The following is an 18,793-nucleotide window of genomic DNA, read 5'->3' on the forward strand; positions in this document are numbered from 1 at the left end:
AGGCTGAGGCAGGAGTATGGGGAGTTTGAGGCCAGCCTAGTCTACACAGTGAGACTCTGTCTCAAAAAAAAGGAAAAGGAAAACAAGAAAGAATAAGGGAAGGGAAGGGAAGAAAGTTGGGATGCTACAATCCTAGCTACTTGGAAAGTGAGATCATGCTTCAAGGCCAGCCCTGGGCAAAAAGGAAGTTTGGTAGACTTTATCTTAACCAATGGCTGGGCACGGTGGCCTGCCCCTGTAACCCCAGCTACTACAGGTCAGGCACCATGGTGTGAGCACCTGTCATTCCAGGGACAGGGGAAGCACAGATAGGAGGACCCCAGCTCAGGCCAGCCTGGGCCTCAAGCCAGTGCCACCCACGAAAATAACTGCAACAAGGGGCTGGAAGTATGGCTCAAGTGTTAGACACCTGCCTAGCAAGGGCAAGATCCTGAGTTCAACTCCCAGCACACAGAAAGAAGAGGGGGGAGTATGAGGGAGAAGAGGAGGAGACGGAGAACAACCGTCTCTCCGTTCAATGGATAATACATGAATTTCCAAACCCACTCTATTATTAATCCATCCCTGAGGTCCCCTGCTGGGAAACTGAACCAGACTCAGGACATCACAGGCACTGCCTGCTCCCAGGCAGACATTACTAATCAACCACAATCATATGATTGCATTTGGCTGCAAGTAACTCCAGAATCCTTATTCTCAGGCAGTTAGACTCCGGGGCTGATGGAACCCCTTTGCCGTCCAGGGATGGGGTGAGCTCTTCTCAGCCCCGATATTCATGAACAAGTAGAGAAAAGCAAGTAGGAGATTAGAAGAACTGATAAGGAGGTTCCTGGGGTTCCTCCAGGCAGTCTGGGGCGCCCGGGAGAGATGTTTGGGAAAGGAAGCCCTGGGTTGGTAAAGGAGATAGAGGCCCCCTGCCTTGTTCCCCAAGTCCTGGCAGACATCAGAATCCGCTGTCAGCCTGTAAACCACAGCTTTTATTAATTCCAGGGCCCTGGCCATAAGCTGTAAGTGGTGCCAGGCGGGAAGCACAGGCTGGGGAGGGTATGGCGGGCAGGCGGGTGGGCCAGCCCTGACTGCTGAGACCGTTGCCTTGAATGTGAGAAAGTCTTCTAAAATAAAACAGAGCATTTCTGCGTGGCCTTTGGGGTGGCAAATGTTTCCTAAAACTCAGAAAAGGCACAAACCACTAGAGACCAGCTTCCTTAAAATCAAGGACATAGCCAGGCGTGGTGGTGCACGCCTATAATCCCAGCCAAGGGGGATGCATAGGCAGGAAGATCGTGCAGTCTGAGGCCAGCTCAGGCAAAAGCCAGACAGCTGCAGTATTGTCAAACTTGGAGACATTCGCTGGGGTGTCTGCCTTGGCCTCCAGGGTCTCCCTCCACCCTGGGGGCTTCCTCCTGGTCTTGAGGTTCAAATCCCACCCACTGTGACGCAGTGTGATACCATTGTACCTGATCCTATCGGCAAAGACACCCGGGCCTGGGACTCCATGGTGACTTTGGATCTAATGACAGGAGCCCCTGGAGCAAATACACACTCGTGCACATGTACACACACACACACACACACACACACACACACACACACACACACACACGCTTCTTCCTCTTCTTCCTCTCAGTCCCCCCCTGAGTACAAACAGGCCTGGGCTGTGAGCAGGACACTGGCCTTGACCTACAGTCCAGCCTCCTCAAGTCTGAGATCCACCATTTCCTGACTATGGAATCCTGGGAGGTCGCTGAGCCCCTCTGGGCCTTTGGCTTTACTGATTAAAACCTCAGGAGTGAGGGTGATTTAAAATATGAGTCTGTTTATAGTTCAGGTTTGTGGCCATCCACAGATCAGGAGACCATTGCCATTGAGAGCTAGTTTGGAACTAGGTGTGAATGGCACTTGCCTGTAATCCCAGTATTTGCCAGGCTAAAGCAGGAGGATTATGGTTTGAGGCTAGACTGGGCTTCAAACTCTGTCAATTAAAAAAAAAAAAAAGGAGCCAGGTGCCCGTGGCTCATACCTGTAATCCTAGCTATTCAGAAGGATGAGATCTGAGAATTACAGTTCAAATCCAGCCCAGGCAGAAAAGTCCATGAAACTCTTATCTCCAATAAACCACCAGAAAACCGGAAGTGGTGCTGTAGCTCAAGTAATAAAGCGCTCGGCTTGAGCTGAAGAGCTCAGGGACAGCGCCCAGGCCCAGAGTTCAAGCCCCATGACTGACAAAAAAAAAGGAAAACAGAAAAGACAGGGACAGAGGGGAAGAAAAGAGAGAGGAGAGGAAAGAAGAGGGAGAGAGGGAGAAAGAGGGAGAGCTATAGAGCCCAGCAGAGGATTTACTCCCCTCTGACCTCTCTAGGCCGGCAGACAACTGTGTAAGCTCATACACAGTTTCTTTTCTTTTCTTTCTTTTTTATTTGGTCAGTCGTGAAGCTTGAACTCAGGGCCTGGGCATTGTCCCTGAGCTTTTTTTGATCAAGGCTAGCGCTCTCTACCACTTTGAGCCATGGTACCACTTCTGGTTTTCTGGTGGTTCATTGAAACTAAAAGTCTTATGGGCTTTCCTGCCTAGCCTGACTTCAAACTGTGATCCTCAGATCTCAGCCTCCTGGGGTAGCTGCGGTTACAAGCGTGAGCAGCTTTGAATACGGTTTCTTCAACACATTTTGCTTCCATACCATTTTAAAGTGGAAAAGTCGGAAGTCCAGCCTGGGCTGTGGGGGCTCTGATTTCCTGTTTCATTCTGTTCTATTCTGCACCCTCTTGAGATGCCCTTCCTCACCCATGAACTGGGTGTCGGGCATCACAGGTGGGCCACAAGCAGCCATTTGCAAAGGTCTGGCAGGGCGTGAGAGGCTGGTCATCCTGCTTCTTGGTGCAGAACCCACGGCCCCTGGCGGACCGAGCCTGGGGCAGACCCTCCCAGGGGAGGGAGCTCCCTGACTCCCTTGCACCCTGTATCCCCGGACTGCAGGCACAAGGGATGCACAAGGGGTGAGGGTCCCCTCTGCCAGCCTCCCCAACCAAGGCCCAAAGGTAACCAAGGACACCGCACCAAGCACTGCCAGTAATCCCCGCACTCAGAAGCCAAGGTAGAGGACGGAGACTTCTGGACCACAGAGTAAGACCCTGTCTCACAAAACCAAAGCAAAAGGATCCCCAGCCCCTGTGGCTCATACCTGTAATCCCAACCACTCTGAAGGCTGAGATCTGAGGTCATGCTTTAAAGCCAGCCCTGGCAGGAAAGTGCATGAGACTCTTCTCCAATGAGCCACCAAAAAGCCAGATGTGTGCTTGTGGTTCAAGTGGTAGAGCACCAGCATTGAGGGGAAAAGTTCAGGGAGCACGCTCAGGCCCTGAGTTCAAGTCCCTGGACTGGCACACACACATTATATATAGATAGATAGATAGATATGGAATACAGCGTTCAGGACAGAGATAACAGAGACACCCCCCCTTCACCCCTCCCCGTATCCTGGCTGCTTCCCCGGCTACTGCCTCAGGATCTGCCCGGCTGGCTGCAGTTCCGGGCATGGGTGGAGGGCGCTGCCAGGGCTGGGCAGGGTGGAACGTGGTGTGGGGATGGAGACAGGCAAACACCGAGGAAGAGTCCGCACCTGCCGGCCTTGGCAGGTCTCCTAGGCACGCAGCACAGATAAGCCCGGGCCAGGGCGCCAGCAAGGCGGGCAGTGGCGGGCAGGGGAGCCTCAGCTGCTCTGCCCACTGCTGGCCAGCCCGGGGGTCCCGGCGGGGCTGGCGACTCAGTCCCAGAAGAGCCCAGAAACATCCCAGCCTGGGCAGTGGTGGACACAGTGCCTTTGAACAACCTTGGCCCGTGCTTTCTGGAGACTCAGTTCCTCAGTGGTATGGCTCAGGAAGTTCTGAACACGTAGGTGTCCACCTCGAACCCCTTTTCTCCCACACCTTTTTAAGCAGCACCCCACAAGGGAGGATTTAACAGAAAGTCATGAGTTGAAAGTACCTCCAAGGTGGGCTGGGAAGGTGGCTCAGTGGTAGAGTGCTTACCTTGCATGCCTGAGGCCCTGGGTTCGATTCCTCAGTACCACAGAAGCAAAAAGAAAAAAGCCAGAAGTGGTGCTGTGGCTCAAGTGGTAGAGTGCTAGCCTTGAGCTGAAGAGCTGAGGGACCAAGGGAAAATTCTATTTCTTCTTTTTCTCCCCCTCCTCCTTATGTGCCCATTCTGGGGCTTGAATTCAGAGCCTGGGCGCTGTCCCCAAGCTTTTTTGCTCAAGAATGGTGCTCTAGCCAGATGCCGGTGGCTCAAGACTGTAATCCTAACTATTTAGGAGGCTGAGATCTGAGGATCTCAGTTCAAAGCCAGACCGGATAGGAAAGTCTGTGAGACTTTTTTTTTTTTTTTGTCAGTCGTGGGGCTTGAACTCTGGGCCTGGGCGCTGTCCCTCAGCTCTTCAGCTCAAGGCTAGTGCTCTACCACTTGAGCTACAGCGCCACTTCCAGTTTTCTGGTGGTTTATTGGAGATAAGAGTTTCCTGGACTTTCCTGCGCAGGCTGGCTTGGATCCACAATCCTCAGATCTCAGCCTCCTGCGTAGCTAGGATTATAGGCGTGAGCCACCAGCGCCCACTCTGTGAGACTCTTATCTCCAATAAACCACCAGAAAAGCGGAAGTGGTGCTGTGGCTCAAGTGGTAGAGCGCTTGCCTTGAGCAAAAAAACTCAGCAATAACGCCCAGGCCATGAGTTCAAGCCCAATACACATGAGAAAAAGAGAGAGACAGAGACACAGAGAAAGAGCCAAGGGCATGTTGTAGAAGGTACGATTCTGGGCCGAGCTGGGCCGGGGAGGTGTGCTCTGCAGGTCTGCTCCGGGCTGGGGTGCACTCTGGGACTCTTGCTAAGGTTGCCTCAAGCATCTCCCCAGCCAGTATTCATTTCCTTCTCAAACCTGTTTGGTCCCCATGAAAATTCCTGTTCTCCCACCTAATGTAGCATCGAACACATTTCTTTCATGGCTGGCTGGAGGGCCCTTGCTCTCACACAAGTGTAAATGACTACCAGCAGGTCTCCAGCAGCCCTGTGGCTGTGCCCAGGCTATCCCAGCTGCCCGTCCACCCCTTGCTGTGTGAGCGGCAGTGTGTAGGCTACCTCTCCCATCGATGGATTTGGCGGCAGCCCCTATAGGGGTGCCTAGAACCTTCTGGAATGCCTGTTAGTAGAGATCTAGGACAGGATGGGACCCAAGCCCTGGTAGCAGCCTGGAGTCTACCCAGGAAAACGCCCTCCAGCCCCAGCCCAGCCCGGAATCAATCAGGCTCTGAGTCGGTTCCGGCCCCTGGCATGCCCCTGGAAACATGGGGCCCGCTCCCCACCGCGCCCCAATTCCCTCCCTGGCTCAGGGCCTGGACCTGCCCCAGCACCTGCCAGGAACGGGGTCCAGGCCCTCAGAACCCCACTAGGCTACCCCAAACCCACACACACACATCAACCCAGAGCAAAGTCTTCATATTTTCTCTGTCTCTGTCTCTGCCTCTGTCTCTCTCTCCATTGCTATGTTATGTGTGCATGTGTGTGCATGTGTGTGCCAATGGTGGGGCTTGAACTCAGGGTCTGGGCACTGTCCTTAGCTTTTTCCCTCAAGGCTGATGATCTACCACTTGAGCCACAGCTCCACTCTGGCTTTTTGGTGGTTCACTGGAGATAAGAATCTCACAGGGGCTGGGAAGGTGGCTCAGTGGCAGAGTGCTTGCCCTGAATACATGAAGCCCTGGGTTCGATTCCTCAGCACTACATAAGCAGAAAAAAAGCCAGAAGTGGTGTTATAGCTCAAGTAGTAGAACAATAGCCTTGAGCTGAAGAGCTAAGGGACAGTGCCCAGGCCCAGAGTTCAAGCCCCAGGTCCGACACACACACACACACACACACACACACACACACACACACACACACACACACACACACACACACACCTCACAGATGTTCCTGCCTCAGTTGGCTTTAAACTGTGATTCTCAGATCTCAGCTTCCTGAGATGCTAGGCTTACAAGTATGAGCCGACACTCCCCACTTAGTACTGAGTTTGAAGTCAAATCCTCACATTTCCTTAAAGAGGTGCTCTGCCACTTGAACCACAACCCTAGTCTTCCCTCTTTCTTTCTTGAGACACAGACTTGCTATGTAGCCCAGGCTGGCCTCAAACTTGTGATCCTCCTGCCTCAGCCTTCCAAGTAGCTGGGATTACAGACATACACCACAGCATCCATCTTTGAACTGACCAAAATTCTGGAGTATTTCCATAACTAGAGACTCAAGGAGGACTAGAAACCAGAAGACTGCTACTCCAGGAACAGTAGTGAGTGCAGCCCAGCTGGTAACTATCATGGCAGTATGGGATGCAGATAAGACTTTTTTTTTTTTTTTTGGTCAGTTGTGGGGCTTGAACTCTGGGCCTGGGCGCTGTCCCTTAGCTCTTCAGCTCAAGGCTAGCACTCTACCACTTGAGCTACAGCGCCACTTCCGGTTCTGGTGGTTACTTGGAGATAAGAGTCTCATGAACTTTCCTGCCTGGGCTGGCTTTGAACCTTGGCTAGGAGATAAGACTTTTTATAAAGAATTTTTTTAATCTGGCATGCACAGGGCACAAATAGAAGAATCCATTTTATCTATATTTGCAACAACCTTGCCAGGTAGGCCCAATCACCATCATTTAGCAAATGAGAAATAACTCCATTTTAAAAAAAAAAGTGGCTCACGCCTGTAATCCTAGCTACTCAGGAGGCTGAGATCTGAGGATCACAGCTCTAAGCTAGCCAGGGCAAGAAAGTCCATGAGACTCTTACCTCCAATAAACCACCAGAAAACCAGAAGTGACGCAGTGGCTCAAGTGATAGAGTGCTAGCCTTGAGCTGAAGAGCTGAGGGACAGCATTCAGGCCCAGAGTTCAAGCCCCATGAGGGAAAAAAAAAAATACTAGAGGGGCTGGGAAGTTGGCTCAGTGGTAGAGTGGTTGCCTCACATACATGAAACCCTGGGCTTCATTCCTCAGTACCACATAAGCAGAAAAAGGCCACAAATGGTGCTGTGGCTCAAGTGGTAGGGCTCTAGCTTTGAGCTGAAGATCTGAGGCTCTCAGTTTGAAGCCAACCTATGCCAAGAATGTCCATGAGACTCTTACCTCCAATGAATAACTAAAAAGCCAGAAGTGGAGCTGTGGCTCCAGTGGTAGAAAGCCAGCCTTGAATGAAAAAGCTAAGGTATAGCACCCAGGCCCTGAGTTCAAGTCCCTGGCACAAAAAAAATGAAAAAGTACTAGAGTCAGTCAGGTGTAGTGGTAATCCCAGGCCTCCAGCCAATGGAGGCTGTAGAATCTGGAGCCCCAGGCCTGTCCTTCTAGCCTCTGCTCTGGCCTTCTCTGGGCAGGTGGCTGGGTGAGGGCTTTTAATCGCCCACCCCCACCCCCCAGGGCAGGGAAAAGCCCCAGGACACATGGTCTGAACTCCCCCCTTCCCCCCCAGGACAAGTAGACCGTTTCCTCCCATCTCACATTCTCACTCACTAGTGTGGGCTCAAAAGGATGTGACCTTCTCTACCCTCCTCTGCCCCCCCTGCTCCGTCCCCCTAAAACCTGGGGATCCCCCTTCACCTAGGACAGGCTGGCCGGCTCCCCTGGCTGGGCTGGGCTGGGGTGGCTCGCCCCCTCCTGGTCACTAGAGGAATTGCAGCCCTGGACATTCCCAGAGACAAAGGTATGTGTGTGCATGTGATGTGTGTGTGCCTGTGTGCATGTGTGTGCATGCACATGGGTGTGCGGGTATGTGTGGGTGTTGTATGTGCAAGTGTGTGTGTGCACATGTGCATGGGTGGGGGGACACCAGGGGCTCCTGGATCCATGGGGGTTACTGGTGGTGACCCTGCTATGGGGGGCTTCGTGCCATGGGGAAGGGGCTCGCTCCCCCATTCACAGGATGCAGGGTGCAGCCTGACCTTTGCCAGAGGCTATGCAGAGCCTGAGCCCTGTGTGTCTGGGTGCCCTCCGTGCCCCACGTGTCCTCGTAGAAGGCACTGGCCTGGCCTTCGCTTGGGACAGCCCACCCCGCTCCTGCAGTGCGGACCCCACACCTGTGTGGCTGAGCCCTCGGCCTCACTGGGTGCACCCTGTCCCCAAGGCGCCCACCTGGCAGGGCCAGCCTGCTGTCCCCCATCAGCCCTTCACCCGGGAGCCCCAGGCCTACTTCACCCCAACCCCAGTCAGGACAGAGCTTGTCTGTAGCCAGGCCTGGGGTGGGAGGGGGGTGTAGGGTGTCTGAGGGCCAGGGCGGAGGCGAGGCGCGGGACAGCTGGCCCGTGTCCCCACACTGGGCCCGGGGCCCAGCCGGAGGGGGGGGCGGGGGCCTGGCCGCTGGGCCTTGGCTGGGGCGCAGGTTTTTGGCGGCCGGGCCGGGCCAGGCCTCCCTCCCGCTTCCTCTCCCAGGGCTGAGCTGGCAGAGCGCCCCTCGCACTTTGGGGCGGGATCCGGGCCAGCCGGGCCAGAACAGCCACACAGGGAAAGTGGGAAGGGAATGGGAGGGGGACGTGTGTGTGCGCGCGTGTGCGTGTGCGTGTGTGTCTATGTGTAGGGGAAAAAAAAATCCCAGTCGGGGCAGACCCAGCCCAGCGGGCTCGCAAGCAAGCGGGGCCTTTCGTAACTGCCCCCTCCCCGCGCCCCCTCCCCCAGCTCCCCTCCGCCCGCCCTCCCGCCCTCCCTCCCTCCAGCCAAGGAGGCTGCAATTAGGCCTTGGGGATAAAACGAGGTGCAGAGAGCAGGCTGGGCGCATTCCTCCCCGAGATGGCGGGTCTGTCTGCAGCGGCCCAGCACCCCGGATTCCTGCTCTTCTTACTGAGCCTCCTGCACCCCGCGCAGCCTGGAGGTAAGGGCCCCCACAGCAGCTCTGGGCCCTGGGCCCTGCCAGCCAGGTGGCTGGACTGACAGGAGGCCTGGCAGCTGGAGGGGGCCAGAGGGAGCCCTATACCCCGAGGTCTCCCCACCAGAGCCAGCCCCGCTCTATAACAACCTGCCAGACAGACACCCCAGGATCCAGTGTCTGCTGCCCTCCCCCCCCAGGGTATGGGGAACCCAGCTTTCCCAGGGGTCCCACGGGTGGGCAGACAAGGGCCCCCTGCACTCCTGGGAAGAGGGGGCGGGTGACTTCAGCAAGGTCCTCATCCCTCAAGAATCCCTCAGTTCCCCTGGGATTGGAGAGTCTGTGGGTAGAGCTGGGTGCGGGGGGGCTCAGGTCCGAGCGTGTGTGCGTGTGTGAGGTGTGCAGGCGTGTGGCAGGTGTGCAGAGGTGTGCCTGGCTTGCAGATGCTGAATGACTGACTGCAGATGCCGGGCGCTCAGTCCACACCTGGGACCTGGGCAGGTGGACATCTAGGCTCAGGGCAGGGTGTCTGGGATGGCAGCCGGGGTGCAGAGCCCCGCAAGGATAGCGAGGCTAGCTAGCGGGGGACAGTGGAGCTCAGTCCTGCTGGCTCTCACAGGGGATGCTGGGGGCCGGGGTGGGGGACCAAAGCAGGCCGGAGGGGCGTGGCCACTGCTCCTGCAATTGTGAGGGGCGCTGCTGGAGTGCAGGAGGGCCCCATGTTCCTGGGCTGGGACAGTGGGGGTCAGAGGGCACAGCACAGACACCTGACTCCCTCCTTCCCAGGCATCCAAGTGTTGTCCTTAATCCTGGGAGAACCCAGAAATGTGAAAATCATCCCCTGAAGTGGGGAAACTGAGGTTCAGGCAGCCCCTGGTGGAGGTGGGGGAAGGGGGAGGAGATGTCTGAGCAGCTAGTTGGTAAATCAGCCAGCTTGTTTTTCCTGGTCAAAGGACAGGGGAAGCCAGACATTGGTGGTTCCCACCTGTAAGTTTAGCTACTCAGGAGGCTGACAGCTGGAGGACTGAAATCGGAGATCAGCCTGGGCAGAAAAGTATGCTAAGACTCTATCTTCCAAATAACCAGAAAAAATGCCAGGCTAGAGGTGTGGTTCACATGGTAGAGCACCAGCCACGAACAAGCAAGCCAAGTAAGCATGAGCCTCGGAGTTCAAACCCCGGAACCACCCCCCAACCTCCCCAAAGACAAGGAAGGTGGAGGTGAGGGGCCAGGCAGCCTCTGGGGTGGGGCAGGCCTGGCTGAGTCCCACCACTGTGTGACATCGCTGGGCTCTGCGGCTCCCTCCCTGCAAGGATAAAGCTCAACTCAGCTGACTTCAATCCTCCATCTCAGACCTCAGCCTCCTGAGAGCTGGAATTACAGGAGTGTGCCACAGCACCTAGCTGAGCCTTCTCTTATACATATAGGCGCTCAGGTGTCTATGATGAGCCACCAGGCCACACAGCTCAGGTTCAGTTTGATCTCTGGGCTGCTGTCACTAGGGCAGGAGGGCAAACATTGTCCCCATGGGGGCAGGGACAGTCACAGTCACCCATCCACAGAGGACAGCTTGGTTTTGAAAAGCCCTTGGCCATGCGCGGTCTTATCTGCTTACCAGGTGGGCCCCTGGACTTTGGTTTAGCAAAGCCTGTTGCTAATGCCTGCTGGCCCAGCCCTCACTTACCAAGCCGGCAGCCTGTGGGTCTTTGAGTCTGGAGCACAGTGTCCAGGCAGGGTTTATGTGACCTGTATTTACTGACCTGACATCACTGTAGTTTGGTCCCATGTTTAATGTTTAGGGTTGATTTCCTTTGGGAATGGGAGACAGGCAGTTGATGTAGATATAGATGAAGAAAGCAGCCAGGCTGGGGCAAGAAGGGAGCCCCAGAGGAGCCCCAAGAAATCCAGGAGGGCTTCACGGCAGAAGGGACATCTGAGTTAGAACTGGAAACCAAAGTGAGTGTTGAACGAAGTGCAAGGGGGCATGCCTGTAATCCCAGAACTCAGGAAGTGGAGGCAGGAGGGTTGTTAGAGGCTGGCCTGGGCTACATAATGAGACAAGAGGGGCAAGGAGAGAAGAGAAGGGGAGGGAAAGGAAGGGAAGGGGAAGGAAGGGAAGAGGGGGGAAGGGAAGGGGAGGGGAGAGGAGTCAGCAAGTGGACAGAGGAGCAGGCCAGGGGAGATGGCAGTGCCAGGCTGTGTCCACTTTGGAAGTCAGGCATGGGTGACCTCATAGTTGAGGGTAGCAAGCGCCCATCAGGGCCGTGTGCAAGCAGAAATACTAGGGCTGTTTGAGGAAAAAGCTCCAGCCCAGACCAGAAAATTGTTCTGATCCTGATTCTTAGACGCGAGAGCAGAGTCCCGCCCCAGGCTGGCCGGTGCTGCGAGCCAAACCCACATAAAACAAGACGAACGTGTTCCAGGCTCGCTGCTTCGGGCCAGACAAGCCGCAGGCAAGAAGAGCCCCGGGCTCGGGAAAGCTGGAGGGAGATTTGAGCTCAGCCTGGGGTGGGAAGGATTGGCAAGCCGGGAGGGAGGACATTCCTGGCTTGTGCCAAAGAGCGGAGGAACGAAACAAGACTGGGCTGGGCATGGGGTGGCATGGGAAGGGCTAAGACCTTCTGGAAACCCTTCTACACACTGCTTATGTGATCCTCACCTGTCCCACACTTGAAGAGACACAGGCAGGGACCTTGGCACCTTCTCCACTTCCTCTGCAAAATAGGGACAAACAACAACAACAAAACCCACCAGGTCCAGCCAGGCACAGTGGCCCGCTCCTATCATCCCAGATAACTTTAGAGGCAGCGATCAGGAGGCTGGAGATATTAGAGGCCAGCCAGGACACCAAAGTTATCCAGATTCCCAACTCAATCAATGTGAGCCGAGCGTCGTGGCACACACCTGTCATCCCAGATACTCAGAAGGCAGATGTGCAGGCTGAGGCCCCGCATGGACACAATTGCCAGGCACTGTCTGAAAAATAAAGGAAAAAGAAGACTGGGGGAGGGCGTGGCCCAAACTGCATGTTCATGGAGTGGGCGAGGCTAAAACCACAGGGCGTGGCTCGCGGTGGGGGCGTGGCTAAAACGATGGGCAGTGGCTGGTCTGCTGTGGGCGTGGCTAACACAAAGGGCACGGCTCGCTGGTGTGGGCGTGGCTAACGTGGTGGGCGTGGCTCCCATGGTAAAGCGGTCTGCAAAGCAAATGTGAGACCCTAGAGTTGAAACCCCAGGACCAGCAAAATATAAAAATACAAATACAAAAAGTAGCCAGCTCTCTCCGGTTCGGGTGTGGCATTCAGCCAAGGCTTTGGGGTTGTGAATTGTGGGCGTCTTCCTCCGGAAAGTGCCGGCCACAGGCAGGGTAATGAGAGAACAAGAACCCCAAGAGAAAGGAAGTGGGGTTCAGCCAGGCCAGAGTGCTGGACAAACACATCAGGAAGACAGCCCCGCCTGGGCAGTGCAGGGTCAGGAGATGCAGTGGTCTGCCTTTCCCTCATGTTACTGATAAATTGAGCACCTATTATTTCCTCTGCCCTGGGGACCAGGTACTGGGGCAGCAAAACAGGAGAGAATGGAGATTTCAGGCCACCAGCTTTTTATGTTTGGGGCAGCCAACAAACACTTCCTTCTCAAAAAGAATAGAATGAATGCAGAATTCTTTTCATTTGGGGTTGGTTTTAAGACAGGGTCTCACCAAGTAATCCAAGCTGTTCTCAAACTAGAGATCCTCCTGCCTCAGCCTCCTGAAATGCTGGGATTACAGGAGAGCACCACCACACTCAGCTGGCCATCTGATACTCTGTGCTAAGTATAGACAAGTCACGGACCCTTCCATACCCCCCCCCTTGCAACGCGATGAGGCAGGATCAGAAGGTGAACAAGGTTCCGAGAGTTTGCATGACTCCCTTGGGCTCACACAGATGAGCAGGATTCAAATCCAGAGGCCAGGCTCCAGGTTCCCACACTGTTCCTGCCCATCTCTCTGTTAAAAGGCCATGAATGAGGAAAAAGAAAATCCACGGGGAGGCGGAGGGAGGCAGAGGCGGAGAAAGATGCGCTCCTAGCTGGAGGCCCAGTGGGGGAGGCACGGAAGGCCTCAGACCAGCCAGCCAGGGGTGGGTTTGGCAGCCAATGACAGGACCAAAGGCCTCCTCCCCACAGCCTGGGCCCCCTGTGGCCACGGCGCTGAGCTCTGGATGCTCTTCCCAACTGGCTGACACTCTTTGGGCCTGAGTCCCTGGAGTGGTGCCAGGCTGTGGCATGAAGTGGCTTGACAGCCGGGTGCCCTGGGCTCTGGCTCTGGCCAGTGGCTCAGCAGAGCTGACCACGTCTAGAAGGTGGCTAGCGAAAGCTGGGTGGCATCTTCAGGCAGACCTCAGGGACCAGATGGACACCATGCTGAGCCATGTCACTGCTTCTCCCTGTATCCCGCAGATTCTCCAACCCCATCCTGCCGGGAGGGGCCAAGGTGACTGGTCCAGGTTGGAGACATTTTGCAGTGGAGTCCAAATTTGGGACTCTATGAGTTGCCATGACAACAGCTAGCATTGTCAAACTCCCCACTGTGGCTTCATGGTCCCAGACCAGGAATTGGCTGTTCCCACCCAGCCTCCCCACCCCACCCCCAGCCAGAGCCACACCTGAGCACTGTGGCCCAGTGGCTGAGGGCTCACACGCCACACCAGCCTCTCAGTGTGCAAAAGGCTGTGTTTTCCTAAGGCTCGCTGCTGCTGAGCCTGCCCAGCTGGCCCTCTCTTCAGTGCTCCCAGCCCACCCCACACAGGGCCCTTTGCCTCCTAGGAAAGCCAGGCAAGCACAGGGCCAGTCATTCACACTCAGAGCAGCAGCTGGAATGCAGTCCAGGCCCTGTCTCTTTCAAGCTGTGTGACCCCAGACACCTCACTCAACCTCTCTGAGCCTGATTTCACATCTGTTAAAAAAAAAAAAAAAAAAAAAAAAAACATGATGCTAATCCCGACCTTTCCATCCTCCCAGAGCCATCTGGAGGAGGAAGAATGAGATGATATGAAAGGCACACCTCTAATTCCAGCATGCAGAGGGCTGAGTCAGGAGAAGCTCCAGTTTGGAAGACCAGGCTGGGATAGATAGTGAGACCCTGCCTCAAAAGAAAAACATTTTAATTATAAAACAAAACAGAGCCAGGCGCTGGTGGCTCATACCTATAATCCTAGCTGCTCAGGAGGCTGAGGTCTGAAGATTGCAGTTCAAAGCCAGCCTGGGCAGGAAAGTCCGTGAGACTCTTATCTCCAATTAACCACCAGAAAGCTCTGTGGCTCACTTTGAGCTGAAGAGCTCAGGGGCAGCGCCCAGGCCCAGAGTTCAAGCCCCATGACCAAAAACAAACAAACAAACAAACAAAAAACAGAAAGAGTGAAGAGGAGGAGAAGGAGAGGGAGAAGGAAAAAGAGAAGGAGAAGGAAAAGGACGAGGAGAAGGAGGAGGAGGAGGAAGAGGAGGAGGAGGAGGAGGAGGAGGAGGAGGAGGAGAAGAAGGTGGAGGTGGAGGAGGTACAAATTGCTTGGTTGACCAGGCTGAGATCCTCACAGGCTCGGATAGCTAACTCTACTTTCCTTCCTTGCAGGGGTCCCTGGAGCTATTCCAGGTGGAGTTCCTGGAGGGGTTTATTATCCAGGTAAGGTACTGGGACTTGACACCCAGCCACAGAAGGCCGATTGTACCTGGCACTGGTGGCTCATACCTGTAATCCCAGCAACTCAGGAGGCTGGGATCTGAGGGTCATGATACAAAGCCAGTCCTTTGCAGGAACATCTGTGAGACTCTTATCTCCAACCAACCACAGAAAACCACAAGTGGAGCGAGCTGTGGCTCAAGTGGTAGAGCACCGGGTGCCTTGAGTGAAAAAGCTCAGGAAGGGCTGGGAAAGTGACTTAGTGGTAGAGTGCTTGCCTAGCACGCATGAAGCCCTGGGTTCAGTTTCTCATTACCACATAAACAGAAAAAGCCAGAAGTGGTGCTGTGGTTCAAGTGGTGGAGCACTAGCCTTGAGCACAAAAAGGTTCAGGAGCAGAGCCTAGGTCCTGAGTTCAAGCCTCAGGATTGAAAGAAAAAGAAAAGGCTCAGGGGCAGCAGCCAGGCCCTGAGTTCAAGCCGCAGAACAGGGAAAGAAAGAAAGAAAGAAAGAAAGAAAGAAAGAAAGAAAGAAAGAAAGAAAGAAAGAAAGAAAGAAAGAAAGAAAGAAAGAAAGAAAGGAAGGAAGGAAGGAAGGAAGGAAGGAAGGAAGGAAGGAAAGAAAGAAAGGAAAGAAAGAAAAGAAGGGAGGGAGGGAGGGAGGGAGGGAAGGAAAGAATGAGGGAGAGAGAGAGGAGAGAGAGAGAGAGGTGGATGGTGAAGGCAGGCAGGCAGGCAGGCTGGGAAGGAAGGGGAAAGAGAAGGAAAGAAAAAAGAAACCTAGGTGCCAGTGGCTCACGCCTGTAATCCTAGCTACTCAGGAGGCTGAGATCTGAGGATCACGGTTCAAAGCCAGCCCAGGCAGGAAAGTCCATGAGGCTCTCATCTCCAATAAACCACCAGAAAACAGAAGTGGTGCTGTGGCTGAAGTGGTAGAGCGCTCGCCTTGAGCTGAAGAGCTGAGGGACAGCACCCAGGCCCAGAGTTCAAGCCCCACAACTGACAAAAAAAAAAAAGAAAAAGAAAAAGAAAAAAAGAGGTCTTTGAGCCAGGCATAGTAGCACACATCTGTAATCTCAGAATTTGGTGAAGGCAAGAGAACCACAAATTTGAGGGCAGCAAAAAAGGATTGGGGTGTTGGAATTGAGTGTTCTGACCTGATGAGGAATAGGAGAGACACCGGTGCTCACCAACCTGGGGTCATTGCCCCAGTGGACAGACAGGAAAACTGAGGCTGGTACAGGTTGACTTACCCAGGGTATGCAGCTAGCTGAGTGGTGGGCTGGCCTGGCTGGAAGAGTATGGAAAAACCATTGACACACTCACCCCCCACCTCTCTCTCTCTCTCTCAGGGGCTGGTCTTGGAGGCCTGGGAGGAGGAGGAGGTAAGTTCAGAAAGCAATCTTGGCTTCTCCCTGCAGGGATCTGGGTGTCATCCTGACCCCGCCCCCCTCCAGCCCATCCTCAGCCCTGACAACCCCCAAAAGGCCCCAGGCCCTCATTTTATCCACTGAGCACACCGCCCTGGACTGTCTCCTGACCTTCTTCCCCAAAACGCTGAGGAAACAGCGCTCAAAGTGAAGAAGCCACACAAATGCGGCAGAGCGGGGCTCCTGGGGCTGAGACAGGGTGGGGAACCACAGAGCCCACACTCTGCCTCAAGAGGGGGAGGGGATCAGCCCTAAGAGGGGAGGCCTTGACCTCTGTCTTTTCTCTCTGCAGTGCTGGGTCCTGGAGGCAAACCACCCAAGCCAGGTAAGCCCCTGCCACGGAAGGCCAGGCCACAGAAGGGCCTACCACGTGAGATCTCAGGGCTCACAGGCCTCTGAGAAAAGGCTGAGAGGCAGGGGAAAGGTCCCCTGAGCTTGAACCTGGCAGGGGAGCCAACAGATGGGAAAGAGGGAAGGAAGGAGGGATGGACAATGACACCCCACTACCGGAAGACCAAACCCGGCTCCCAGAGATGTAGGCTAGCAGGTTGGGGCGACTCAGTGCACCCCTCTGTCAGTTTCTCCAGAGATGACCTCTGCCCAGGGCCTCAGGAACAGCCCAGTAGTGGGCAGGGGTAGAGCCTAGGGTCCCTGTGGCCCCCAAGCCTGTAAAATAGCACCTGGGGATTCAGACCCCCCCAGACTATGCCTGCATTCTAACCCCAGGCTGAGCTCTGAAGGGGCCACCACAACCCCCTGCCTTCTCCTCCCTGGGCAGGACCTGCCACGGGTGGGGGGGGGGACACTGGGCTCCAGGGAGGGCGTTTCCCCCCCAGGGGGCCCTGGCTGAGGCCCCGGGCATCCCCACCCTGTCCCCATGCCCTGCTGTTCTGGCTCCAAAGCCCCAGCTGGGGACAGTGCCCTGTCCAATGGCTCTTATGAAATTTCCACGGCCCCTGATTCAACTGCACATGAATCTGAGACCCGGACTCTGGATTGTGAAACTCCTGGGCTGGGCCAGAGCAAGAGGACACAGCAGGCGGGCATCAGGGCAGGGAGGGTCCTGGGGTCCGTGGGGATGACAAGGCTAGGGTCTTGGAGTTGGTAAGATCCAGAAACTCTGGGGTTTGCTGCTTCCCCCCCGCTAGGACCAGCAGCAAATCTTCTGGAGGGTGCTACTCTCAGAAGGAATTTTTTTTGGGGCGGGGGGATGTTCCCAATTCTGGGACTTGAATTCAGGCCTTTTGTGCTCAAGACTGGTACTCTACCATTTGAGCCACAGCTCCACTTCCAGCCTTTTTCCCTCTCCCTCTCCCTCTCATGGACGTTCCTGCCCTGGCTGGCTTTGAACCTGAGCCTCAGATCTCTGCTTCTTGGGTAGCTAGGATGGCGGGTGTGAGCCATCACGCCTGCAGGGTGATAGCAGTCAGGTGATGTGGAAAGGGGGTTTTCTTTAGCCAGGAAGACTCAGGAATAGAGAGAGGGGCTTCTTTGAGGTCACACAACCAGATAGTCTCTACCCAGAACACTGCCACAGCGCCCCACCAGGAGCCGGACCTCACTAAGGCTTTGCCTGATGAAAGACTCAGGTTAGATTTCCAAAAGAACTAGCTCAGGCAAAGGAACAGGCTGGAAGGAAGGCAGAACCCGAAAGCCTAGTTACATTCATGCCTCAGAACTCAGGGCTACCAAGCCTCCCCCAAGAATGTTCTGCCCCCCCCCACACACACACATCTGGCTGAGGGGCTAGGCCCTGGGCGTGCTCAGACAAGACACAATGGGGCACCCAGGGAGAGCATGGTGTCACGCTCGGGAACAACTAATCCCTTGGCAGTGGAGGGTGGGTGGCCTGGCAGTGGCTTGTCCACGTGGGCGCCCTCCTTCCTTGGCTCGCAGCAGGGGACCCAGCAGCTTGGAGCTAGCAGGAGGCCAGCCACCCAACCAAAGGACAGCAAGCCAAAACAGGAAGGGGTCGGGGCACCCCTAGGTCCCCGATGTGCCACACATCCTGGGGGCTTTCTGCTCACAAACTGACTTTAGGATGGTAGGAAACACACAAGCCACGTGGAGATGGGGGAACTGAGGCACGGGGCAGGGAGGCCATTTGCTGGTACACTCAGACTAAGTAGGTGTTGGATCACTTGAGCCTTGGCCTCAGTCCTTCTTTATGTGTTAGCTATTCCTCAGGTTTTTGTCCAGGGTTGGCCTCAGACTGCAATCCTCCTCTCTGTGCCTCCTTCAAGCATACATCACTACAACTGGTTTATTGATTGAAGTGAGGTCTTGCTAACCCTCCACCCCCAGACTGGCCTCAAACTAAAATCTTCCTCCTTCTTGCCTCCTGAGTAGCTAGGATTATAGGCATAAGCCACCACTCCTGGCCTGTGTTCAGAAGAAATGGAGGCGAACTGGTGGGGCTGTGGTCAGCTCATCCTGTCTTCTTTCTTTCCAGGTGCTGGAGTTGGAGCATTTGGGGCAGGTAAGCCTAGAGGAAAGTGGGTGCTGGCAAGCCACCCTGGGATCAGGGACATCTGGGGGAAAGATGGAGGCCCCTCCCTCGCCCAGCTACCCCTCCTGGCCTTCCCACTGATCACATCTTCCCCTTGAAGCTCTGGTGTGGAAGGGAGGGCCGAGTGCGCTCACTGTCCGAGGCTGAGTTTGAGGGCAGCAGCTGACAGAGCCCTGAGGGGTGGGGGGCCCCTGGGAAGTTCCCCAGCCTCACCTGTCCCTGAGAGATGCAGGCCCCCGGGGGAGACGCGTGGGCAGGAGGTGCAGCTGGCCCCAGCGGTCAGCAGCCCAGTGCTGAGGGTCCCCAGCCCTGGGACTCTGCA

The 18,793-nt window shown here is 55.4% G+C and overlaps 1 protein-coding gene across 3 annotated transcripts in view; it reads left to right on the forward strand.

The window, feature by feature from the left end:
- Positions 1–8,718: 8,718 nt before the first annotated feature.
- The window catches only part of Eln (elastin), a 30,112-nt gene continuing 20,037 nt past the window's right edge, over positions 8,719–18,793 (forward strand). For all 3 annotated transcript variants that reach the window (XM_070035540.1, XM_070035543.1, XM_070035541.1), the window contains exons 1-5: positions 8,719–8,884; positions 14,486–14,536; positions 15,885–15,917; positions 16,255–16,287; positions 18,415–18,441. In XM_070035540.1, the coding sequence (XP_069891641.1) occupies positions 8,803–8,884; positions 14,486–14,536; positions 15,885–15,917; positions 16,255–16,287; positions 18,415–18,441 (226 nt within the window). In that variant the 5' untranslated portion in view covers positions 8,719–8,802. The remainder of the gene's footprint in view (positions 8,885–14,485; positions 14,537–15,884; positions 15,918–16,254; positions 16,288–18,414; positions 18,442–18,793) is intronic.

Source organism: Dipodomys merriami, unplaced genomic scaffold (assembly GCF_024711535.1).
Source record: "Dipodomys merriami isolate MVZ:Mamm:240054 unplaced genomic scaffold, mDipMer1.0.p SCAF_26, whole genome shotgun sequence".
NCBI lineage: Eukaryota > Metazoa > Chordata > Mammalia > Rodentia > Heteromyidae > Dipodomys > Dipodomys merriami.